The sequence below is a fragment of the Mustelus asterias genome, chromosome 9 (genome assembly GCF_964213995.1).
Source record: "Mustelus asterias chromosome 9, sMusAst1.hap1.1, whole genome shotgun sequence".
NCBI lineage: Eukaryota > Metazoa > Chordata > Chondrichthyes > Carcharhiniformes > Triakidae > Mustelus > Mustelus asterias.
In genome coordinates, this window is record NC_135809.1 from 103,270,945 (window position 1) to 103,297,598 (window position 26,654).

The 26,654-nt window shown below is 43.0% G+C and overlaps 1 protein-coding gene across 4 annotated transcripts in view; it reads left to right on the top strand.

Annotated features, from left to right (window-relative positions):
- dennd2b (DENN domain containing 2B) overlaps positions 1 to 26,654 on the top strand; it is a 415,361-nt gene that overhangs the window by 332,039 nt on the left and 56,668 nt on the right. For all 4 annotated transcript variants that reach the window (XM_078220724.1, XM_078220723.1, XM_078220721.1 and 1 more), the window contains 3 exons: positions 6,791 to 6,868; positions 19,774 to 19,914; positions 22,583 to 22,731. In XM_078220724.1, the coding sequence (XP_078076850.1) occupies positions 6,791 to 6,868; positions 19,774 to 19,914; positions 22,583 to 22,731 (368 nt within the window). The remainder of the gene's footprint in view (positions 1 to 6,790; positions 6,869 to 19,773; positions 19,915 to 22,582; positions 22,732 to 26,654) is intronic.

Genomic DNA, 26,654 nt, shown 5'->3' on the forward strand with positions numbered 1-26,654 from the left:
TGGAGAAGGTTGCACAGCAACACCTTGGGATATAATTTTCTGTGTCTGAGGTGAAAGAAAAATTATTTTACTAACCTCTCACTCTAAACCAATGATTGACACAGACATGCCAACCACCTGTGTTTTAGGCAGACAGCCATGCTTCAGGTAGCATGTTTATACATTTAGAAATCAGAGGGGACTTAATTTTCCTGCACTGTGCTCCCATTGGTCCAAGATGTATCTGTAGTGGTCACACAGAACTATCCTGCATGATAGGATCTTTCACTTCTGAATCTAGGCATTGTTACAGCAATTGCCTATCAATCGATATGGATCCTTGATGAATGTATTGTAGCAATTTACTGTCAATCCATACCAAACCATGCTCTAGTTTATCCTGCACTAATCCATTATTTCAAATAAAAGCCATCCTAGATATTTTGTTTTCTTTTTGAGTTTGACTTCAAGTTGAACTATAAAGATTCAAATTTCTGACCAAGATCAGATTGCACTAGCGTTTATACAAGTCTTCGAAAATTAGAAGGAAAACTGGCATCTTCCCCCACTGGATCTTAAATGTATTTGCAAAAACATGCACTAAATCTTTTGACTTGCCATTAAAGAATTGGTGTAAGACTGGATGGAAAACTCACAGAGCCTTAGGAGGATGTAAGAAATAGGAGCAGGTGTAGGCCATTCAGCCTCTCAAACCTGTGACAGCAATGGGAATCCTTTGCAGTGGGCTTTATAACCTCTAATAATCTATCAGAAATGTCAATCAAACACACTGCCATTCATATTGCACAAAAAAATCCATAATTCCCATTGAATAAAGTTTCAATCTCCTTAATTGGCCATTCAACTGTAAAAACAAACATCTATTTAAAAGCAGCAACAAGACAAGTAATCCTTTAATAATTTCTTAAAACTGTCAGTCAAACTGTATTCACAACCTCCTGCCATTAGCTTTTGAAATTTAACCAAGCATTCAGAAATGGCTCAGCTGTCAAAACAAGCCTTTGCAATTCAAGACAACAATGGAGACTATTCAAACAGAAAGAACAGATGGTGTTGTCCCCCTACCCCACCTTTTCCAGCCAGATTGCCTCCATTCTTAAGAATGGAGCAAATGGTTAGATTTTTTTCTAAGTTTCAGCAGTAGGGAATTTGTTTCTAAGTTGAAGAGATTTGGACATTTAAATCCCTGTCTGGACAACAACTTGAGGCTTTCCAATCACACTTTTCAATAATTTTGAATACATTATGGCACTTTTTTGAGTGTGAAAAATACACTAATGCATCTCGACACTTAAACAATACCAAACCATGTGAGTGCCAACTCAGCTTTGAAGGGCAGAGCCCTATGATCCAACTGAAGGGGCAATTACAGACAAGTTAACCTGACATCAGTCATCAGGAAAATGCTGAAATCCATTATTAAGGAAAAGAGTATTTAGAAAATCATACTATGATTAGGAAGAGTGAGCATGATTTTATAAAGGGCAATCATGCTTGATAAATCTATTAGCACATTTGCGGATGTAACTAGTAGGATAGATAAAGGGGTACCATTGGATGTAGTATATCTGAACTGTAAGTGACTTACAAAATGTTATACAAGAGAATGGGTTATGTTCACCATGTTAGTATGAAAACACAATTGATTAAATGACAGAAAGTAGAGTAGGAATAAATATACTATTTTTGAGTTTTCTGGCTGTTACTAGTGGGTTACCAAAGCATTAGTGCTAGAATCGCAGCTATTTACAATTTATATAAATGGCTTGATGAAGGGGCTGAAGGTGATGTAAGCAGTTTGCTGACAATACAAAGCTGGGTAGGAAAAGTAAGAGGAGGAAATAAGAGCCTGCAAAAGGATATAGTTATGGTGAGTGGGCAAGAAGGTGGAAGATGAAGTATAATGTGGGAAATGTGAGGTTATTTACTTCAGTAGGATATTTTTAAAATACTGGGGTACAAATAAATGTTGGCGTTCTGAGAGATTTAGTTGTACAAGAACAGAATGCAACATATAGGCAACACATAGACCGATTGAGTAGAATGGTTGTATATTCTTTGGAGTTTTGTAGAATGAAAGAAAGCATCTACCCTGTCAAATCCGTTCAGAACCCTTAGAGGCTGTTTCCCGGCCTTAGGAAAGGGGACAGCTCTTTTGGGTTGATATAAGGGGCTGAATTTTATGACCCACAGGGGGTGGGTTGATAGGTAGGATGGGGGCTATAAAATTGGGCGCAATGCCAGTGGGGGCATTATGTTTTTTCAGTGCCTATCCACCCGTCCCCGTTCTTGCTGTAATTCTACCAGCGGCAATGGGTGCATCAAGTGACCACTTAATTAATGGCAACTGAGGGGCCTCCTCCAGCAACCATTCACATCTTACCCACTTTGGGGAGAGCTCGTGTCAAGTGTCCAGTCCACCCAGTGTAACGTGGCATGCTGGTGGCCAGGCAAGTGGGGGTGCCTCAACTGAGGGACTCCAGTGCCAATTGGTGAGCCCCCCAAAGGTATTTCCCTCCCCCCCACACTTCCCTCGAAGGGTGGGGAGATGGTGTTGGAAGTCTTGCCTGAAACCAATTAATGGCCGACAGACAACATAAAGGGGAGATTTCATAGAGACTTATAAAATTCTAACAGGACCAGACAGGGTAGATACAGGGAGGATATTCCCGATGGTGGGGGAGTCCAGAACCAGCGGTCACAATCTGAGGATTCAGGGTAGACCATTTAGGACAGAGATGAGGAGACATTTCTTCACCCAAAGAGTGGTGAGCCTGTGGAATTCATTACACAGGAAGTAGTTGATGCCAAAACATTGAATGTATTCAAGAGGCGGCTGCATATAGCATTTGGGGCAAATGGGATCAAAGGTTCTGGGGAAAAAGCAGGATTAGGCTATTGCGTTGGATGATCAGCCATGATCGTAATGAATGGCGGAGTAGGCTCGAAGGACCAAATGGCCTCCTCTTGCTCCTAGCTTCTATGTTTCTATGTAAAATTCAGCCCAAAGAGACATTTATTCACACATTGGGTTGTGAACCTTTGAAATTCTCTACCTTAGAGAGGTGTGGATGTTTAGTCCTCGAATATATTCAAGGCAGAGATCAACACACTTTTGGACTCTAAGGTATATGAGGATCGGACAAGAATGTGAAGTTATGTTTGAAAATCTGCCACAAACTTGTTAAACAGTGGAGCAGGCTTGAGGGGCCATAAGACCGATTCCTGCTCCTATTTCTTATGTTCTTATGTTCTGTCAGTGTCACTACTTGTTCTCACATTATAGGTAAGGTCATTGGTTTTCAATTTCTACAGAAAAACAAATTAAGTTACAGAATATGATCCCCAAAATACTGATAAAAATCCTTAAATCGCTTGTAATTAAAAAGGAATTTAACCTATTCAACAATCTGGAAGCAGCGGTCTTGGTTGTGGGCTGACATTTAGAACTGGCTGCTGTTGAATTGTAGGTTTTTTTTAACAGTTCGGTTTTTTTTCCAAGCTGTTTGTCAGATTTTGAGACTTTTCTAGGTTGGCGTGTATGACCATATTGTAAAAACATTCATCTCAAACTTTACACACAGAGGGAAAATATCCCCAGTTACAGTGAGAAGCTCCATAACATGCAATGCTTTTTTTGAATGCTAATATACCCGTTAGCAGCAAAAAAAGCCATATCTCCAGCGTCCAGTTCTTCAGTCTGTCACTATCTCAGTCCCAGCTGTTTCCGATGAGAAATGACAGTTCTCAGTCTCACATGTGTAACTTTAATAAGTTGTGTGGCTAACTTGCGGAACCAATGTGGTGAAAAAGTTGCTTTGAAATTACTGTGGTCATGGCTTCCTAATTCTGGCTCACAAGCAAATCTCCAGTGGCCACAGATATATTCAGTTGTCTGGCTGGTGCCGACAAATCCAATACCCTACACAGTCCGATTGTCCAACGCCAGGGAGTTGACATCATTCAACACAATCTTCTCTGGCAGCAATCTCAACCATTGCTAAACATGAATCATCCTCGGTGTGATTTGAATGACAATGACTGTTTCCTTTGGAGGAGTGTAGGTACTGGTAGAGGTTCTTTTTCTGGGGAAGAAAGAAAGAGTGGGATGGTTGAAGCTAGACAGAATATCAGTACATTTAATTGACCCATGTTCTGCAATTACTCAGCAGGGATTTTTCCCAGTGCTCTATTACTATAACTTCACTGGAAAGTTGCCAGGAACACCTTATACCTGCATAAACAGGGTTCCCACTGCACTTACAGTGTAGCTATAGTGACAGAGGAGGAAGTAACTCCAAGGAAATTTCAGGCTCCGAACTTCCATTTTACCTCAGATCCATCAGTGTTAGAAAAATAAATTTAACTTTTCCCTTATTTTGCTGTAGTCTATATCAGTGTTCCTGGGCCAAAGTGTTTTTATTGGCATTTACCAAAGATAGCTGTGGGCTGGTGAATATCCAAGGCCTCTGGCAAGATGTGGACATTCCAGTGGATTTGACAGTGTGGATTTTAAGCAAAAATTTTACATAGTTGATTTAATCAGTCAGTGCTTTCAGGAGCAATTTAATACCTAATAAGGGGAAGTGATACATCTTTTCAGTCAGAGGTGAACTTCACCAACTAGCCTTCTTCTATTAACATCTTCATTTACACTTCCTGGCAACCAAATAAAATATTTGGCTTTTAACTCTAGCTGTATCGCAAGGTGTATAAGATCACTGCTCCACTGACCTTCTCATTCTTGTTCCTCCTAAACTCCAAATATGGCATTCTGAATAGTCTTTCCCCTTCTTGTAATGTCAGTATTAAAATCAAAACCCTTTGCACAGTCACTCAAACTCCTTTTTTGCCAGAACTGCAAAACTGTGGAATTATTAAATTTCCTTCACAATCTTCAAGTTTTAACACCCAACTTGACATGATTTCCTATCTTCACCCCCAGCCTTTTGTTTTAAGAGTAAAAAAAACCGAAAACCCTAAGAACAATGATTGCTATATTGCAGTTGTCCCAACTCATTAGCATCAAGATGGGCGGTACAATGGTTAGCACTTTTGCCTCACAACGCCAGGGTCCCAGGTTCAATTCCGGCCTTGGGTCACTGTCTGTGTGGAGTTTGCACGTTCTCCCTGTGTCTGCGTGGGTTTCCTCTGGGTGCTCCGGTTTCCTCCCACAGTCCAAAGATGTGCGGGTTAGGGTTGATCGGTCATGCTAAATTGACCCTAGTGTCGGGGGGATTAGCAGGGTAAATGCATGGGTTTGCGGGAATAGGGCTGGGGTGGGATTATGGTCAGTGCTGACTCACTGGGGCAAATGGCCTCCTTCTGTACTGTAGGGATTCTATGATTCTAAGATGATGTTCCTCGATTAGCAAACCATTCCTGTAAATCATGTAAAAATTTGATTTATCATATCTAAGAGCCTTTTAATTATATATCAGTGCAGAGCAAGTATCATCAGTAATGTAGGATAAGTGATATTTTAGGACAAGTGTCTTTAATAGGTTAGCAGGCTGGGTCCTTTTTCCTCCGAAAAGAGAATGGGAGGTGATCTAATCATTGGCTGTGCTTTGATTCCAGGACTACGTTGCAATTCAGGGTCACAAGTTTTTGCCATTGATCTTCATGTGACTGAACATGCTAGTTCTCATCCACAGATCTTTGGGCATATGAGGCGTGATGCCCCACACAGTAGTGGGACCTGGAGTGCAGGAGTTGCTTCCTTTTCTTCTTTGCTGCCTCTCTGCCTCATCATTAAGACCTGGTGACTTAGAACATTGGTCATTTTAGAGTTTAGAGAACAGGAACTAGTGGGAGAGGAAGTACATTTTTCAGGCATTTTACCTGAATACTTCTGGAGTTGGCTTCAAGAAGGACACTAGCATTTGTTTGGCAGCCTCCCTTTGAGTCTGGGGTGAGGTAGAGGCATTGCTGATAGAATTTTTCTAACACTCTTATCTATCGCTGATACACAGTCCAGGTCTCACTGAATACAAGAGAGTGGTGATGACTTTTTCCCTGTACACTTGGGCCCAACATCCTCCCTGACTTTACCCCTGACTCGCCTCCAACCCAACCTGAGTAGTCCCTTCTGACAGTCCTGACTCTCCCCGACCTGACAACCCCTTCCGATCCTACCACCCCCAACCCACTTGCCCATGCTACCCATCTTCCATCCTGCCCACTACCCCCTTACCCACCCTACCCCCTTAACCACTGTCTTTACTACCTCATCCACCCTATCCCCTTTCCCACCCTACCCTCTTACTTATCCACCTTATACACTTACCTTACTCACCATACCCCCTTACCCACTTAACTTAATCGCCCTACGCCCTTATCCACTTACTTATCCACCCTACCCCTTTACCTATTTACTTATCCACCATACCCCCTTACCCACTTACCTTACCCATCCTACTCCCTTACCCACTTACCTCATCCTCTCTACCCCCTTACCCGCTTACCTTCTCTCTGTAGCTTTTCAAAGAAGCTTTGGGAAATTTAAATTTCTTACTTACAGAATATGGCAGCTAGTGCTGTAAAATGTGGGTGTGCTATCTGTATGGATTCACTCAGCTGCTCCCTTCAAGGTTTCCTGCATTGAGTCAATTCTGCAGGACCCTCCATCAGAACACCACCCTGAAAGATCAGAGGGAGAAAAGTGTGTATATCGTTATTCAGGATCAGAAATAGGGGTTCCAAGCCTCAACAGAAGATTCAGGCCAAGTATTTTTGTTACGTAGGGGGAGTATTTTTAATTTTTATAACATGTTTCTTTTCATTTCAGCCAAGTGGTAAAGGCCCTCGCTTACCGGAGGTTTATTGCGTCATCAGTCGCCTGGGCTGCTTCACCCTCTTTTCAAAGGTACAGTGTGATACTTTGAATGGCAAATGTTGACTAATTTCTTACTGACTTCTTCAAAGTATCACTGACAGTTGGTGTTTCTGCTAATCAAGAATTAGGAGAAATTTCCCATCAGAAGTAGATAAAAAGTCATAAGCATATTTAATCATAGAAAGAAATCATAGAAACCCTACAGTGCAGAAGGAGGCCATTCGGCCCATCGAGTCTGCACCGACCACAATCCCACCCAGGCCCTACCCCCACATATTTTACCCGCTAATCCCTCTAACCTATGCATCTCAGGACTCTAAGGGGCAATTTTTAACCTGGCCGATCAACCTAACCTGCACATCTTTGGACTGTGGGAGGAAACCGGAGCACCCGGAGGAAACCCACGCAGACACGAGGAGAATGTGCAAACTCCACACAGACAGGGACCCGAGCCGGGAATCGAACCCGGGACCCTGGAGCTGTGAAGCAGCAGTGCTAACCACTGTGCTACCGTGCCGCCCTTGACACACTTGGTCACTGTGCCTTAATATTTTTGGTAACTGCCCCATAATAGAGTCTATAGTAATCAACATTTTCAACATTAACATAGTGCACAAGACTATGCACTAATTTTCCTGAAAATCTCATCCCCTTTGTACAGAACTAAAATAATAGCTTGAAGTGCAGGCTATGCCAGAAAAGTTCTATATCTCTATGTTAACATTATCCATAACTCATATCACTTAAAGTTGTAGAAGTAAAATCAGTAGACTTATAAAAGCAATGACTTGGCAATAGGCTCATATGGTTAGAATGGTACCAAGTTCCCATAGAGTTTCTTATAGAGTCACTAATGGTGCACACTGTCCCGGTAAATACAGACTTGGTTCTAATCAATGTTTTGGACCATTTAGGGTAAATATTCATCTTCACTGCATGGGCATTGAGCTTAGTGGAATAAAACACAAATGGGTTCTCCCATGGGCGGCACGGTGGCACAGTGGTTAGCATTGCTGCCTCACGGCGCCAGGGACTTGGGTTCGATTCCCAGCTTGGGTCACTGTCTGTGTGGAGTTTGCATGTTCTCCCCATGTCTGTGTGGGTTTCCTCCAGGTGCTCCGGTTTCCTCCCACTCTCCAAAGTTGGGTTGATTGGCCATGCTAAATTGCCCTTAGTGTCAGGGGGGACTAGCTAGGGTAAATACATGGAGTTAGGGGGATAGGGTCTGGGTGGGATTGTGGTTGGTGCAGACTCGATCAATGGGCCAAATGGCCTCCTTCTGCGCTGTATGATTCTATGAACTAATTATGCACGTAGTGAGAACAAAAATCTACTGTGTTATATCTGTTAGGAGTGTGCTGTTTTTATAACTAAAGAGTAAATGAATAACGTTTTTGCATGTCCGGATATTTGCCTGTGTAGAAATTGCAATCTTAATCTATATATAGGCAGGGCCAAAGAAAAACATTAGTAGGAATTTTCCAACCCTTTTCAACCGGCCTGCAGTAATCTGTAAAATCCAAATGAGGACATTACATAGGGTGACATAGGATATATGGCACAGAAACAGACCATTCATCCAATGCAGTGTTTATGCTCCATACGAACCTCCTCCCACCTTTCTTCATCTAAATCTACCAAGGTCAGCCTCTATTTCCTTCCCCTTCATATGCTTGTCAAGTTTCTCCTTAAATGCATCTTTATTAATTGCTTCAACCAATGGCTGTGGTAGTGAGTATTCATCAATCAAAAGGGATTCCGTTCTATCAATGTTTAGCTGCTATATGACCACCAGAAGGTTTTCAATCATGTCTGCAAGATAAACTGGTAGCTGCTGTGATGCCTTCATTCTGCCTCCCAGAGATCTTCACACCTCCAAACAGAGCTGGCAGATGGATCCGCGGAGACGAGGGCTACCCTCTTAAGATGTGGTTGGTGACACCTGTAAGAAACCCTACCACTGTAGGGAAGCTACAACTAAAACCTTGGTTAGGCCACATTTGGCGTATTGCATGCAGTTCTGGTCACCACACTATTGGGAGGACGTAGAAATTTTGGAGAAGGTGCAAAGAAGGTTCACCAGGATGTTGCCCGGTCTCGAGGGTGTTGACTATGAGGAGAGAGGTTGAATAAACTAGGATTTCACTGGAAAGAAGGAGGCTGAGGGGAGACCTGATAGAGGTCTACAAAATTATGAGAGGCATTGACAGGGTGGATAGTCAGAGGCTTTTTCCCTGGGTGGAAGTGTCAATTAAAGAGGGCACAGTTTCAAGGTGAGAGGGGGAAAGTTTAAGGGAGATATGCAGGGCAAGTTTTTCATACAGAGAGTGGTGGGTGCCTGGAACGTGCTGCCAGGAGGAGGTGCTGGAAGCAGGCACAAGAGCACCATTTAAGAGGCATCTGGATGGGTACATGAATAGGGAGAGAATAGAGGGACACGGACCAAGTAAGGGCAGAAGACTTTTTTAGTTTAGTTAGGGCATCATGATTGACACAGGCTTGGAGGACTGAAGGGCCTGTTCCTGTGCTATACTTTTCTTCGTTCTTTGTTCTTTGTTCATTAATCATTATAAAAAGGTGTTCGATAGGAACTAGAGGTTGCAGAATTTATCGGGTTCTTGGCAAAAAGCAGGAAGGTGAAATTAGGCATGACTGTGGTTTCAACGACCCAGCATAGGGACATTGGGCTGGATGACCCCTTTCTGTGCTGTATTTTCTATGATTCTATGAATGCTGCCTCCTCAGGGTAATATATCTACCCAAACCATCTCCTCTTCGATTCATTTACTGTTCTGTCCACCAACTTTTGATTCCAGTCCATCTGGACCAAATTCCTTTTCAACTTAGTGATGTTAGTCTTCCTTCGGAAAAGTATTTTCATACTTGATTATTCAGGTAGATGTTTATCCAATTGTTTGTTCCCTATAAAACAGTCTAGAAATAGGCTTTTCCTCCAATTTCTGAAGTAATCCATTAACTTACATGTGGTATGACAATTTGCCCAAACACACAATGGCGTTAATTCACAAAGTTAGTGTTCTCCTGGCTAATGTCTTATGGGGACAAAGCCAACAACAGTTCCAGTTACAGAGTTGGCATTTACTCAAGATTTCCTGTTGAAGTGGAGTTGCAGCTGTGGGGCAACGTTGTTGTTGCTGGAAGGAGTGCAAATGGCTGAAACCTTCACCCTTAACAATCGAATATCTGAAGCTGCACTGAGCCAAGAATGTTCAATGCTATGGTCCCTGTGAACGATGATGGAATTAGACTAGACTAAACACCAATATTATCATAATCATTGAAAGGGATGTCAAAAATACATCGAAACAAAAATAATCAAACGCTTTGTAAAAGAAGAAATCTCGTCCTGATTTGAAATGGGTGTCATTGTAAATAGGCAGATGCACAGATTTGACATCAACACTGGTCGTCTGAGAAATTCCTTCACATATGATCAATGCACAGGTTGTTGATACCATGACATGAGAACTGTAACCTTCAGTAGCAGAACTTTGCATAATGACATAGGTGGCATAATGCTCCATTTATTCAAAATTAACCTTTGAACACGTTGCACAAAGTGATGAAAATCATCTATCAGCGGCAGTCATTGAATATGATAGTAAAACAAATTTACAAATTTTATGTTGATCAGTATGATACTAATATTGGTAAAAGGGAACACTTTTGTTTCTGGTTGCCAGGTAACATGCAGAGTAAAGCTTGGTTAACTCTGGGTACCTCATGATGGTTAAGGTTATGGAGCATGCAAAAGACAACCACAAATCTGGATAGCCATTCAGGACTGTACTGCAAATCTCCTGCCAACAGGTCAAAGCATCAGAACACATGGGAACACCACCACCTGAAGTTCCCCTCCAAGCCACTCACCATTATGACTGTCGCTGAGTCAAGATCCTGGAACTCTGTCCCTCACAGCACTGTGGATGTACCTACACCAAATGGACTGCAGCGGTTCAAGAAGGCAGCTCACTACCACCTCCTCAAGGGTCATTAGGGATGGGCAATAAATGAATAAAAAATAAAATAATGTTAACCCCTTTATTTTAAATTAGTTAGCACTGGCTTTAAGATCATGCTGATGGGAAAATCTAGATCTACCAGTCTAACTGGAAGAGAATACCTGAAGATGATGATAGGATTGGAAAGGAAGGGAATAGATGAAGCAAAGGAAGGCTCAATTCTAATGATTAAGGCACTTGCAAAGGGGTAATCACACTGCTTCTGCTCTCACACTGAAATAACTTGGCTTATGATCTGCATCAGATAATTTAAGCTGATACATGATACATGAACAACTGACTTTTTAAAAATTCATTTATGGGATGTGGGTGTCGCTGTCTAGGCCGGCATTGTTGCCCATCCCTAGTTGTCCATCAGAAAGTGGTGAGTGAGCTGCCTTCTTGAACTGCTGCAATCCCAGAGATGTAGATACACCCACGTTGCTGTTAGGGAGGGAATTCCAGCATTTTGACCCAGTGACAGTGAAGGAACAGTGATATTTCCATGTCAGGATGGTGAATGACTTGGATGGGAACCTCCAGGTGGTGGTATTCCCAGGTATTTGCACTCCTGTCTTTCTAGGTGGTAGAGGTTGCAGATTTGGAAGTGCTGCCTAAGGAACCTTGGTAGGTCTAGAAGGTAGGGACGTATTCGGCACAACCTGTGGGCCGAAGGGCCTGTTTGTGCTGTAGTTTTTCTATGTTTCTATGTTTCTATGAGTTCCTGAAGTGTATCTTGTAGATGGTATACATGGCTGCCACTGTTCATTGGTGGTGAAAGGAGTGAATGTTTGTTGAAGGGGTATCAATCAAGCGGGATGCTTTACTCTGGATGTTGTCGAACCTCTTGAGCATTGTTTCAGCTGTTGGGCCAGGCCAGGTGAGCATGTTCCGTCACACTCCTGATATGTGCCTTGGAGATGATGGACAGGTTTTGGGGAGTCAGGGCATGAGTTATTCACGCAGCAGTTTTAGCCTTTTGCCTGCTCTGGTAGCCTTCTGCACTCATACAAATGTTCATCTACATAGGAACTACAAAGTTCTTCATCTGTGCTACCACAAAAAAGCCTTCTCAAGATGGATTTGTCTGAAGCAAGAAGTTTGGCTCATTTTGATTTCAGCCTTCTGGAGCTTAAAAAGCCCCCAACTCTTTCTAAAATGATTTCCATGTCCTGGTCTCGTTCACTCTGGTAATCTGTTCTAACTGTTGAACGCCCTCGGCATAAAGATATTTCAGGATACCTGCCTCAAACATAGGCAGTACAGCTGTGAACCTTGTTATACTATGCTGATGCATCTGAAAGTACTGTCCCAGTCTTATTTCCTCCAACCAAATAAGCATCCCATTAAGTCCCCTTTCACAGTTTTGTTTCAAAGAGGAAGTAATGAATTCATCATTGTCAGTTCTATTTCAACATGTATAACACAAACCTTATACAAAATTCCCTTTCAAACACAGTGGACTAAAATCTCTGGTTTTAAATTGAACCAGATTAAAAGACTGCAACCAAAGGAATAGCAATTATGTCTGCACAAGGATTTTGCAAAAAATTACAAGGAGGTTATGAGAATAGTTCTGCAATATTTGAGAGGACCAGTTAAATTACTTGCGGATTCTAACTGCAAATGATGGAGTCAGCACAACGAAAGGCAGCATCAGCGTTTTTAAGCAAATACGTTCAAATGCGCCATTCTTTCAACTTTCTAACCACAGCCTTTCATGGTCAATAAATCTCACCTCACAAAAAAATTACGACGAGGCCACCAAATCAGTCAGGCTACATGAAAAGAGAATTGTTTGAAAGTTTGAGTCGTTCCGTGCTCTTACATCTCAGATTTCCTGGAGATGTATACTCTGCAGTTATCGTACTGCCTATGGAAAAGGGAGTGGGGTGAGGTTGAACGCTTTTTCAGTGAGCCAGTGCAGACTTGAAGGACCAAATTGCCTTTCTCTGCACTGTGAAGGTTCTGTGGTGTACACCTCATCAATTGCATTACCTTCATTAACCTCATCCAAAAATTCCATCAACTTAGTTAAACGAGATTTGCGTTTAATAAATCTATGCTATCCTTACTTAATTAATTCACACTTATTACTGTTAATTTTGTCCTGGATTATGAAAGTTTTCCCACTCATGCTTAAACTGATTGGCCTGTAGAAGTTAGGTTTATTTTTACACTCTTTTTATTGAACAAAGGGTTAATATTTGCAATTTTGCAGTCTTCTGGTTATATCCCTGTCTCTAAGGAAGATGGGAAGATTATGGACCAGTGCCTCCACAATTTGGGGCCTTACTCCCCTCAAAATTCTCGGGTGCATCCACCCAGTCCAGACTTATCAACTTCATCCTTTCAGCCTCTAACATGCCTCTTTATCATTTGTTAACCAGCCAATCTTTCAACTACCACTTCTTTCACTCTGACTTCAGCAGCATCTTCTTTCTTGACAAAGACCAATGCAAAGTAACAAAGGCCAGTTGCAAAGCACTCATTTAGCCATTCTCAAGGGTGGCATGGTGGTTAGCACTGCTGTCTTACAGTGCCAGGGACCTGGGTTCAATTCCAGTCTCAGGCCACTGTCTGTGCAGAGTTTGCACATTCTCCCCGTGTCTGCGTGGGTTTCCTCCAGGTGCTCTGGTTTCCTCCCACAGTCCAAAGTTGTGTGGGTTAGGTTAATTGGCCATGATAAATTGCTCCTTGGAGTCAGGGGGACTGGCTAGGGTAAATAAGTGGAGTTTTAGGGGTGGGGCCTGGGTGGGATTGTGGTCAGTGCAGACTCAATGGGCCAAATGGCCCCCTTCTGCACTGTGGAATTCTATGATTCAATCTTTCCTTTAGGTCCCGAATCGAACCCCTCTCTCCTCTTAGTGATGCTTTATTATTCATATGCCTGTAGAAGACTTTTCGATTTCCTTTTATGTTAGCTGACAGTCTCTTCTCATGCTCCCTTTTTGACTCTCTCATTTCTTGTTGGCCTTCCCCTTTTGAACTTTGTATCCAACTTGGTTCTTACTTCTGCTACAGAGCTGGCATATGCCCCTTTGTCTGACTCATCTTATCCTCCATCTCATTCAATGTCATGGCATTCTAAATTTGGGTTACCGTACTGTCCCCCTTCGTGGGAATGTATCTTGACTGTATTTGAACCACCTCAGGCAGCCCATTGTGCAGTTACAGTTTTGCCTGCCAATCTTTGATCCCAGTTCGCTGAGGCGGATTGGTTCTCATACCACTAAAATTGCCCCTACTCCAGTTAAGAACTTCCAATCCTTTTCCATTGTCAGCCACAACCTTATGATGCAGTGCTCACTCCTTATCTAATGTAGAACTGATAATGCAGATGTGAGTTATTCAGTTGAAATTAGTTATTGTCATAAGAAGTGGAATACTGACTAGTGGAGTCCTACAGAAAGTACAAAGCTTCACGACCAACATCAAACTTACAGTTGCACCACCAAAAGCATCCTTACTGGTTGCAACAGCTTGGTTTGGCTCCTGCTCTGACCAAGACCACAAGAAACTACAAATGGTTTTAAACGTAGCCCAATCCATCACGCAAACCAGCCTCCCATCCATTGACTTAATCTACACTTCCCATTGCCTCGGTAAAACAGCTAGCATAATTAAGGACCTCACGCACCCCGGACATAATTCCATCTTGTTCCATCGAGATAAAGTCTGAGATCGCATACCAACCGACTCAAGAACAGCTTCTTCCCGCTGCCATCAGAATTTTGAATGGACCTACCATATATTAAGTTGATCTTTCTCTACACCCTAGCTATGACTGTAACACTACATTCTGCACCCTCTCATTTCCTTCTCCCCTTTATACTCTGTGAACGGTATGTTTGGCTGTATAGTACGCAAGAAACAATACTTTTCACTGTGTACCAATACATGTGACAATAATAACTCAAATCACATGTAAGCCCAGGACACTGACTCAAGGCTGTGTGCTGTATCTAGCAAGATTCCAATCATGGCAGCAGATCCTTGTCATTTCCATCTTATACTGTTTAGCATACATGGAGCAATGGAATGTGCTTTATGGATTAACAGAAATTTCTATTGATCTGTGCAGCATGTTCCACCAGTCCTTAGAAGCAACAGAACGCAGCGCCCAAGTTCTCCCTATAACCAGCCGTTGATTTCACTGTAACAGGACTATGATTCAGTTCACCTAATTGATTAACAGGGCCACTGGTTTACAGTGATGGAATGAGTAAAATCTGTTTTTATTACATTAGATTCTGGAATTTTTTTCAACCGGTATTTTGCAGATCAAATTCCACAATGCCATCTGTTTATAATCAGGGTCTCTGGTTTATGGTGGCTGAATAAGTCAAATTCCATTTTTATTACCGGATTCCAGGATTTTTTTTTTAACCAGAGCTTTGAGGATTGCGTTTCATGACTCTGTCCATTTTTCTGTGAGAAGAGAAAATGAGGAGCATTGTTGATGAGTGAATTTGAACAGTAGAATGCTTCAACTGGAAGCAAAACTCTGTCACCGCTGTAAGGAGCTTCAATCATGTGTGCGGTGAGAATTGTGTTTGTGTGTGTGAGTGCGTGTGTGCGTGTCCACAGAATAGAAGGTCAGTCTCTCCCTACCTCTGACCTATCCCTATCCTTCTATTCTGCCCCACCTCCTCCACCCTCCCCCTCTCCAACCACATAATTCATTACATTTCTATCCCTCTTCAGTTCTGAAGAAGAGTCATATGGACTCAGAATGTTAAATCGGTTTCTCTCTCCACAGATGCTGCCAGACCTGCTGAATTTGCACTGCAGTCATTTAAATTAACGGGGGGGGGGGGGGGGGGGGTGGGGGTGGGGGGGGGGGGGGAGGCGGCTGGAAACAGGTTTACTGGAAATCACATGACAGGGATGAGCTACAAGTTTTGAACCTATGTGTGTGTCTGTGTGCGTGCATGCGTGTGTGCACTCATGTGCGTGTGTCTGTTCTCTTATTTGCTCTTGCAACGTATTTTAAGTTTTGTTTTATAATAAATCAATCATTCTGAGTCTATTGCAAGAAATCTGGTTAAAGTCGCCAGATTTATTCTGGGTCTAACAGAAGGTAAATAATAGTCCATTCTGATGAGTGAATTAAACTTTTAAACTAATGGTGTGACCTGCAGAGTAGTGGGGCTAGATAACTGCGCACTCCTCCCATCCCAGACATAGCACCTATTAAATGCCCGTATCATTTTAAACGCCTCAAATGGAGAAAGTCTCTTCCTTCTAAACTCAGGAATACAAACCAACTTTATGCAACCTGCGCTCATAATCTTTTAAATCCTGATATCACCAAGACCAATTGACCAGTGTTGAAAACTGAATGCTGTTCTCTAGATGGGGTATAACTAAGAGTCTGTACAACTGTAGCATAACTTCTTCACTAATGTGTTTCAGCCCCTTTGAGATAAAGGCCAATGTTTCAGTATCCATTTTAGACTTTTGGATATTAGAATAATACAGATAAGACAGAGGCCATTCAGCCCATCTTGCCTGTGCCAGCACCAGAGCTAAGCCATTAATCCCATTCTCCATCGCTTTAAATTATTTCCCCTTCAAGTATTCATCAAGTTCTTGTTTGAGTGTTACCACTGAGTCTGTTTCCACTGCCCTTTCAAGCAATCCATTCCAGATCCCTACAACTTGCTGTGTAAAGAATCGATTTCTCAATTCTTCTTTGGTTCTGTAGCCAATCATCTTAAATCTGTATCCTCTGGTTACCGACCCTTCTGCCACAGGAAACAACTTCTCCTTGATTACTCTATCAAAACCATTCATGATTTTGAACCTCTCCATCAAATCTCTTCATAACCCTCACAAACCCAGCTGAAGTCCCTCATTCATTGTGCTATTCCAGTGAATCTCCTCCGTACCTTGCTAAGTCCTTGAAATGATTATTAAACTGTGTGCCTGAGCTAAATGCAATACTCTAGCTGAAACCTAAATCAGTGATTTGAAAAGGTTTAAAATTACCTCTGGGCCCTGTTAATAGAGGAATTGAGTACGAAGCAAAGAATCTCATATGTTTTTTTAACCAGCATTACATACATTGCCAGCTCTCTCTGTTTTTGCACTCCCTTTAAAATTATAACATTTAGTCCATACTGCCTCAACTCATTCTCCCTGCCAAATGTTTCTCGTTATGTTTCCCATTTCCTATTCAACCATTCTACATAAATTGATAAAAGCAAAATACTGCAGATGATGAAAATTGGAAATAAAAACAGAAAATGCATAAACTCAGCAGGTCTGGCAGCATCTCGAGGAGAAACAGAGTTCGCACTTCAGAGCTAAATGGTTTGGCTCCTGCTCTGCCCAAGACCGCAAGAAACAACAAAGGGTTGTGAACGCAGCCCAGTCCATCACGCAAACCAGCCTCCCATCCATTGACTCCGTCTATACTTCCCGCTGTCTTGGAAAAGCAGCCAGCATAATCAGGGACCCCACGCACCCCGGACATTCTCTCTTCCTCCCGCAGATGGATCATTTTGATGAGAAATATTAACTCTGTTCCTCTCCACAGCTGCTGCCAGATCTCCTGAGTTTATTCAGCATTTTCTGTTTTAATTCTATATAAATTGATGTTCCCTGTTATCGCTACGCAGGGGGTCTTGCATCTTTCTGTGGTTAGCCTGCAAAGGTGCTCCTCTATCACCTTGGCACCATTTGGTAGCCCATGTCATACATCATGTGGCACATTAGCTCTTCCAGTTTTTGTATTTTTGTAATAGCTTTTAGTGATTTGTGATTCAGGACACCTAAATCCCTTTACTTTTCCAATTTCTCACTTCTCACCATTAAGAAAATATTCATATCCCCTTTCTTGAATCTAAAGCGACAATCTCAAATTTCTTCATATTGAATTTCATTTGCCCCAGTTTTGCTCACTCATTGTCCCTTTATAACTTCCTGCTCCTATTCGCACAAACTCCCTGATGGCCTTTGACTCCTTCTCTGACTCAAACAACATGAAATGGCTTCATTTTTCAAATGCTGTCTAACTTTGCTGAAGAATTTGACATTTGAGATATTGTTGAGAAAGTGCAAACTGCACACAGTGACCCAAGCCGGGAATTGAACCCGGGTCCCTGGTGCTGTGAGGCAGCATTGCTAACCAGTGTGCATCCATGCCGCCCCTATGCCACCATGCCGCCCCTATTAAGTCTTAATAGTACTCAGAGAGCCAAAATACTATGGCCATAGCTATCTGTGATGCTACTCAAAATTCCAATTGACATCTAATTGATTACTTAGACACCAGAGAAACTTTCAAGCACTGGAAGCAGTTCAGACAGAGCCACAAGGATCCTTAATTTGAGAGGTCTGAGTTATGAGTGAAAACTGGAAGAATTGTAAGTTTTCCAGTGTGGAAAGAAGATACTTGGAGGTGATCTTATTGAGATACGTGAGGTAATAAATCAAATGTTAAAAAAACCTCATCTAGCTAATTACTCTAAATAGCATTGTCAGATTAGAACAAGGTAACACAGGCTCAAACTAGTAAAATGCAAATTTGAACTGATTGTACAGAGTTCTTCACACAAAGAGCAATCAACAGGTGGAATGGATTTCCAGATAGAATACTGTAAGATAAACTTACAACCATCTTAAAAAAATGGATAATGCAATGGACAGCGTCGAATCTTTTAAGGTCTTTCTGGACACTGGGATAGCCTTCCTCATTATACATATCTAGTGATGCTCAGTCAGTCCACTAGTCTGAGTTGCTCTTCACTGGTACGTGGGACGGACTGGCTACAGGAGAAATTGACAATGTGCTCCAGTGAATGGTTCTATGGCATTGTACAATTGAGGGAATTTCAGAGAATCCATCCCCTCTTTCAGGGAGCCAGCGCACCCCTACCACGTGGAATTTCAGCTGGAATGTTTAGCTCTGTACTAATGAAATGTTTGCACATTTGTCCAATTTAATTTAAAAGCAATGTCAAGGGAAACCGTCCACACTTTACTAGCATTTCTATTTCAGAGCCTCCCATATTGAAAGTACAAAATAATTTTTATTTCTCATGACTGATTCACATGGCCAATTCAGGAGTAAAATATCACATATGTCATAAGGAGACACACTTGAATTAGTTTGAGTGGGACTGTCTCTTGGTTTTACTTTCCCTACATGCTGCATTGGGACTGTATACAGATTGTAAATGGGTATCCGCTGCCTGTCTTATTTTAAAACCAGTTATCAGCCCGTTCCTCAGATACTTATGTTCATAATTCCATATAATATCCATCAAATCCATCAAGTTGCTACAGTGCAGAAGGAGGCCATTTGGCCCGTTGAATCTGCGCCGACTCTCCAAAAGAGCATCTTTACTCAGGCCTGCCCTATACCCGTAACCCCGCACATTTAGCAAGCCCAATCCTAACCTATACATCTTAGGGCACCAAGGGGCAATTTACCAAGGCCATTCCACCTAACCTGCACATCTATGTACTGTAGGAGGAAACCAGAGGAAACTCACGCTGACACTGGGAGAATATACAAATTCCACACTGGCACCCAAGGTCGGAATCGAATCTGGGTCCCTGGCGCTTTGAGCCAACAGCGCTAATCACTGTGCCACCGTGCCGCCTAATATACTTGTTGTGTACCAGTTAAAATCATTCCTGTCAATACTTCTGGATAAGCAACTGTTCAGGCTTACGTTATGTTTTCTGCTGTCCACTGCCACACTTACCTTTCCTGTGGTCAGCATTCTAAACGTCCATGGATTTGACAGCTCACTGGCACAGCTTGTTTGCTCAAAATATTTCTCGAGTTTTGACTAATTCAATTCAGTATGTTTGGTAATACCTAAAGCAAGCTTGTTAGGAGAATGCATCAGGAAATTCTTGATTTTGTTCTAAACATCTGATGTTGTGCCTGGGCAGATTCTGGATGAAGTGGAGAGGAGGCGTGGGATTTCTGCGGCCTTGGTCTATCCATTCATGAGGAGTCTGATGGAGTCACCCTTCCCTGCACCAGGAAGAACCATCCGAGTCAAGACCTTTCTACCCGGAGCTGGAAATGAGGTGCGTCTCACTCTGTTAAAGAGTTAGAGGAGTCATTGATACGTAGTCCAATATGGGAGGTTAGGAATTGAATTAAAATTTGAGCAGCCAAAAACAGGCTACTAATTGAGTCAGCAGCTATATGCAATACCAAGTTTATTGACTGTGCTTTATTGAGCTGGATTTATCAGACATGCTAAGAGCCAGACAAAACATTGACCCAGATATTTCCGTGGCAGATGTGCTGGGGGCATCTTGGAAGTGCTTATGCAAGGACTCGGTGGGAATTACCCGGGAAGTTTCACTTCCGCTGGGAAAATCCCCTGCATCTGGAGACTGTTGGAGATTTCTGAGGCTTCTGACTCACCAGACTAGTTACCCAGGAAATATTAGGCAGGATAAAAGTGGTGGCACAGTGGTTAGCACTGCTGCCCCCAGCAGCAGGGACCTGGGTTTGAGTTCAGCTTGGTGACTGTCTGTATGGAGTTTGCATGTTCCCCCTGTGTTTGTGTGGGTTTCCTCCGGGTGCTTCAGTTTTCTCCCACACTCCAAAGGTGTGCAAGTTAGGTTGATTAGCCATGCTATATTGCCGCTTAGTGTCCCAAGATGTGTAGGTTAAGGGGGATTAGCGGGGTAAATGCGTGGGGTTACGGGGATAGGGTGGGAGCTGGGCCAGGGTTGGAGGCTCTGTCGGAGAGTCAGTGCAGACTCGATGGGCCAAATGGCCTCCTTCGGCAGTGTAAGGATTCTATGATTCTGCAGTTCTAAAAACCAGGTTTAATTCCTGGATAACTATACAACTGACCCAGCCCCCTCACCCCCACCAACCCTCTTCGACTCCCCACTGACCCCCTGACTCTCTGCCCCCCTGCACTCCGACTACCCCATTCGACTCTCCAACATCCCCGACCCTCCATCACCCCACGACTCTCTGACATCCCCGACCTTTCGACTTCCCCTGGCCCAATCCCACCCTACCTAGCTGGCACCCTACCTAGCTGGCACCCTACCTAGCTGGCACCCTAGCCAGCTGGGATCTACTACCCTGTCACCCTACCCACATCATACGTACTCATTCACTAACACACTGAAAAGCTATTCAAATGTCCCAAACCTTCTCACTGTGTTTGTGAACTTACCAACATACATGCAGCTCGTGTCTAAAAAAAGGGGTGTGGGATGTGGCTTGACGATGCACCCTACCTCCCAAGGCTATCCTGTCCTATGAAGAAGGACTCCGAGAACAGGAACGGTCCGCATTTCTGAAGAGACCCGGTTCAGAATTTTGGGGCCAGCAATGCAGAATTCCAGCACTGTGTAAAATAACAGGAGCAGACTGATAATCCATGGTGATTGCCACTCCTCGGAAGATTCGGCTCATGTGCAAGATGCTCGCTAATGAAGAAAATATTCCACTGATTTCTATATTGGCTGACGAGCTAATAGTAATCACATCATAGCAGAGTTACACGGCAAAACTCGGGCCTGCCAATGTGTCACGAGATGGTAATTCATTCAAGCTGCCTACTAGTCACAAACCACTTAAACAAAGCTGAAACAGTTTAATGGCAATAGCATCATGATTCTAAGTAACTGCCTCAAACACATTGCCATACATGTGCTAGTCCTTATCATCTCATTACACTTAAAAGCTACAAAATTAATTTTTAAAGTATGCTTTGTATATGCTTTGATGATGGTAATTTAGAAGCTGGAAATGTACTGCATCACATTATTTGCCTTCAGTTCCGCTGTAACAGTATAGCGTTAGCACATGTTTCTGTAGCAGATGACCAGCAAATATGTAACCCAGCTCTGCTAAAACCAATCAATGGCTGACAATTCAAATAAGAAAACAAGGAAGGATCAAAGGACAGTCAATATAAGTCTGTTGACATTTTGCATAGGGTTTGTGTTCAGCTGCTAGCTTTAATAGTCTGTTTATAAATATGACATGAAACAGCGTTTTCTAATGCGTGCTAAAGATAGCAGGATGTAGGATAATGTTGCTTCTCTTTGAATACATTCTCCATTTTGGTTTCTGAATGCAGTCCAGATAAGCCTAACAGTTTAGAGATTATTATTGGCAATATTAGTGAGCAAATGCTTAAATGGTTTTCATTGTGATTTTAACAGCTGTATTAAAATGGTAAGAAGGGGAACATTATACTATCGTATTAAGCATGTATCCACTTATATTAATATCAGTAGTTTCTAGGCTGATGTGTTATTTTGACATATCAGAGAATATTCCAAAGCCCCTACTGGCTAACCCTAACATGATTCTATCCCAAAAAGCATCATAAGCAGTCTCGCCTCTGCACCTCTTTTATTCTTCCCGGACCTGTAAGTTTAAACTTATTTATTAGTGTCACAAGTAGGTTTACATTAACACTGCAATGAAGTTACTGTGAAAATCCCCTAGTCACCACACTCGGGCGTCCGTTTGGGAGAATTTAACATGGCCAATGCACCTAACCAGCATGTGTTTCAGACTGTGGGAAGAAACCGGAACACCTGGAGGAAATCCACGCAGAAACGGGGAGAATGTGCAGACTCTGCACAGGCAGTGACCCAAGCCGGGAATCGAACCCGCGTCCCTGACGCTGTGAGGCAGCAGTGCTAACCACTGTGCCACTGTGCTGTCCATGGTGATGTAGGAGCTGATTGCTGAACTGTGTCGTTTCAGGTTATTGAACTTCGCCGGCCCATGGACTCGCGATTGGAACATGTAGATTTTGACTGTCTCTTTCGTTGCCTCAGCATCCGGCAAGTTATCAGGGTCTTTGCATCTCTACTGCTTGAGCGGCGGGTGATATTCATCGCAGATAAACTGAGGTAATGGACACACTCTACAGGTTTGGAATCATATTTTGATTTTTTGTAGATTACTATGGGTTACTACTGGGAGCCATGGAGCAAGACATGTTTTCTAGCAATAACGTTATTTTTTTTAAAAACCTTATTAGATGCCAGATATTTTTGTGGCATTATTGGGAAAATGTAAGTCTGAAATCTTATTTCAATGGAAACACTGAGAGGGAATGCACAAGGGTGATTAGTTGACTTTTATATGCAATATGGCATGATTTCATTGATGAATTTGATTTTGAATGTTTATTTTGTGGTGGATTTTCCTGCATTGTGGCCAAACCAATGCTGGGATGGCCAGTGCCAGAGGGGACGTAAGGCATGTGGGACTCTTGGCGAATTGGCATTGTGGTTACAAGAATTGCGTCCAAATGGGTTCTTCACAGACAGGCCCACAGAAAGGGGCTTTGTTGCCGACATCTTCCCTTCCTCTTCCTCCTTCCTCTGCTCTTGCTCGTCAGCTGCTTCATAGTGGCAAGGCTGTGCCTTCATGATGGAAACCACCACAAATCTTGCCATGTGCTTTACTGAGCACTGTAATACTCCTCCAGAGCTGTCTAGCTGGTGAAAGCATTGTTTCAGCATGCCAGCGGTTTGGTCTATCACGTCACATGTGGCTTTCATGGTAAGTATGGTGCACGCAGGTTGTGCGTGGTTTGTGTACTGCAGTTATCAGTCATGTTGTCAGCAGGTAGCCCTCGTCACATAATAACCATCTTTTGTTTTGCCGTGTTTGCTCAAATGCAGCTGGCATGGTGGACAGCTACAGAATGAAGGCATCTTGACTGGTGTCAGCATAAGGCGTTGACCCACATGGTTTGATATCTATGATCACACACTAGCTGGACATTGTGGGAGTGGAATCCCTTTCAGCTCTGGTGTAAGGCAGAGTTGATATGTGGTCTCCACAAAGCAATGTGCATACATTCGGGGACACTGTGCACCATTGGAGGCCTGTGATCCAGCGAAAGGGGAACAGATACCTCAGTTTAAGACACATGGGGGGCGAAACATTGAGTTTGTCTTTTGAGCGTCACGAGTGCTCTTACAATTCCAAGATGGTGTCCACTGCACACGCACACACTTTTGTGGTGAATTATGCTGAACACCATATTAGTTTAGAAGTTTGCTTGTAGGCAGTGAACATGCACTCGAAAGTGTGCAGAACAGACAAAGCACAGCATCAGTCAGTATGTAAAACTGATGTGATGCCAGCTGTTGCATTTTGGAGCTCAGTGCAGCAGCCAATGCCCTCCCTTTAGCTCAGACAACTGAGCACGCATTCAATGACAGAAAGGAGCCTTCAACAGATCTATTTGGAGAGATAATCAATTACTTACAGGATAGTTGGCAGCACGGTGCACAGTGGTTAGCACTGCTGCCTTACTGTGCCAGGGACCCGGGTTTAATTCCAGCCTCGGGTCACCGTCTGTGTGGAGTTTGCACGTTCTCCCCGTGTCTGCGTGGGTTTCCTCCGGGTGCTCCAGTTTCCTCCCACATTCCAAAGATGTGCGAGTTAGGTTGATTGACCACGCTGAATTCCCCTTGTCAGGGGAACTAGTGGGGTAAATATGTGGCATTATGGGGATAGGGCCTGGGGTGGGATTGTTGTTGGTGCAGGCTCGATGGGGCGAATGGCCTCCTGCACTGTAGGGATTCTATGATTCTGGCTGTTGCTGATTCTGAAAGTGTTTTGCGCTTTCTATAATTGTTTCCTGTTGCAGAAGGCTACAAGGTGATGTAACAGGTGATGAAGGAGGTTGTGCTGTCTTCAAGGTTTCCTCACAAACCAGTTGTTTACACACAGGTGCAACAGTAGGCAGTCACTTTAGAGAAGGAGCTGAGGCCAAGCAGAGCAGGACAAGCTACTGGAAAAAGGCCAGAGGAGGTGGAGAAGACCTCTCAACAGGAGGTCACATGGGAAGCAATTCTCCTGTTTCTCTCTGGCAAGAGAGAAGTCATGAAGTTAGGTATAATTGGATAGAGATGCTCAGTAACCTTCTGTACATAATAGTGGAATGCAAACTGCAGAATGTCGCAGATATCTCCAGTTTTAGCCTGGAAGGAACTAGCGGCTTAAGGGTTCATTGCCATGGCCACCATCACAGCCACTGGTAATGTGATACTGCTCCTGCTCTGAGTTTGCAGCCGGTGGCAGCATGAACATCCTCATTGAGCGGCGGATGTCTTGCACATTTTTCTCACTGACGCCGGTTAGGAGAATTGTTTCCTGTATGACTTCCTGTTTGAGAGCCTTTCTCCCCCTGCTTCTCCTTTTCTCACTCATGTATCGTAAGCTGAGATATTTTGTTTCCCTTTCACTGATGGATTATTCATTGAGAGAGTGGGCAAATAGCCTGCTCTGGGATCAGTACCAAAACCAATCAATGATTGGTTGTCAGGCAGAGGATCAAGGGCAACACAAGCTGATAACCATCTAATTCAGCATCCCATTTATGGGAAAGCCAGTCACAAAATGCCGGGAAGCTCCCTTAACAACCCAGTATAGAAATTACTTCAATCGGTCATGGCCTCATTGCAGATACTATGCTCCCTGTGTTTGGAACTCACTTCCTTCCTACTTGCTTTTATCATATGCAAGAAATGGCATGATTTGGCAAGCAATGTTTTCTTGGCAATAACTTCACCCACTCAAAGTTTGTTCACCACCAAAGTATTAATAAAACGGTAAAGTTTTAACAACATGAAAAAAGGAGCTGTTAACAGGAAATGTTGTGATGTTTGGTACCGTTTTGTGGTTTAGATGCGTGTGGAATGTTGGAAAACCCAACATTGTGTTTTGCAATTTTGTTTACTGCACTTATCAACAGAGGGAGAAAAGCTGTTTAAGCGTGATGGGAAAGGAATGTGAGTCATTGCACAGACACAACCAATATCGCTGTCATTCCAAACAGGAAATGGAAATTGTTTATGAGGGGGAATGGTATTGCAGGGAGTTAATGAGAGGTTGTCAGTTTATGTGTTAATGACCCTACAGAAGTCCAACAGTAGGGGTTGAGTTCCCTTGTCCGAATGGAACCAGCCTTTTACACCCTATTTCTGGCCACATTCTGGAGCCAGGAGGGGACAGGCAGAAACCACGTTTTGTTTCCTTGCCATGATTCTCAATCATTTGGTCTGTGAAAACGGTTACTGACAGACTGACCCTTAAACAGCAGCGTCAAGCATTAGCTTTGAAAATATTTCAGTGAGTACAAACTTAGTATTTCATTCCAAAGCTAAAGAAGAGATTTCGTTCTCACCACATACCACCTCCCCAGCCCCCTCCCTCCCCCATCCCCAAGAGATTTACCTCACAGCTAAAGCACACTTTCATTTTTACATTTAATTGATTTAATTTCTGTTGTGCTTTATTTTCGGTTACTGGTTAATGGATTGCCATCTAGTTGTTTTTGATTCTTTCAGGGGTTGTGGGCATCGTTGTCAAGGCCAACATTTGTTGCCCATTCCTAATTGCTCTTGAATTGAGTAGCCTGCGAGGCCACTTCAGCGGCCATTTAAGAGTCAACTACATTGCTGTGGGTCTGGAGTCACATGTAGGCTATACCAGGTTCCCTGAAGGACATTAATGAATCAGATGGGTTTATTTTTATTACAAAGATTACTATCATGTTCATAATTCCAGATTTATTCATTGAATTTAAATTCCACCACCAACTGGCCATGTTTTGGATTTAAACCCATTTTCCCGGTACATTGGACTGCACATTTGAATTACTGGTCCAATGATGGTACTACGATGCCACCATCTTCCCTCGTTAACTCCCAGTCAGAGAGCAAGAAAAACAACACATGGAATTGAAAGTCGGAGATTCACAACTTACCTTCATCATCCCTATCTGTTCTCTCGGGAGGAGGGTATGCGGAAT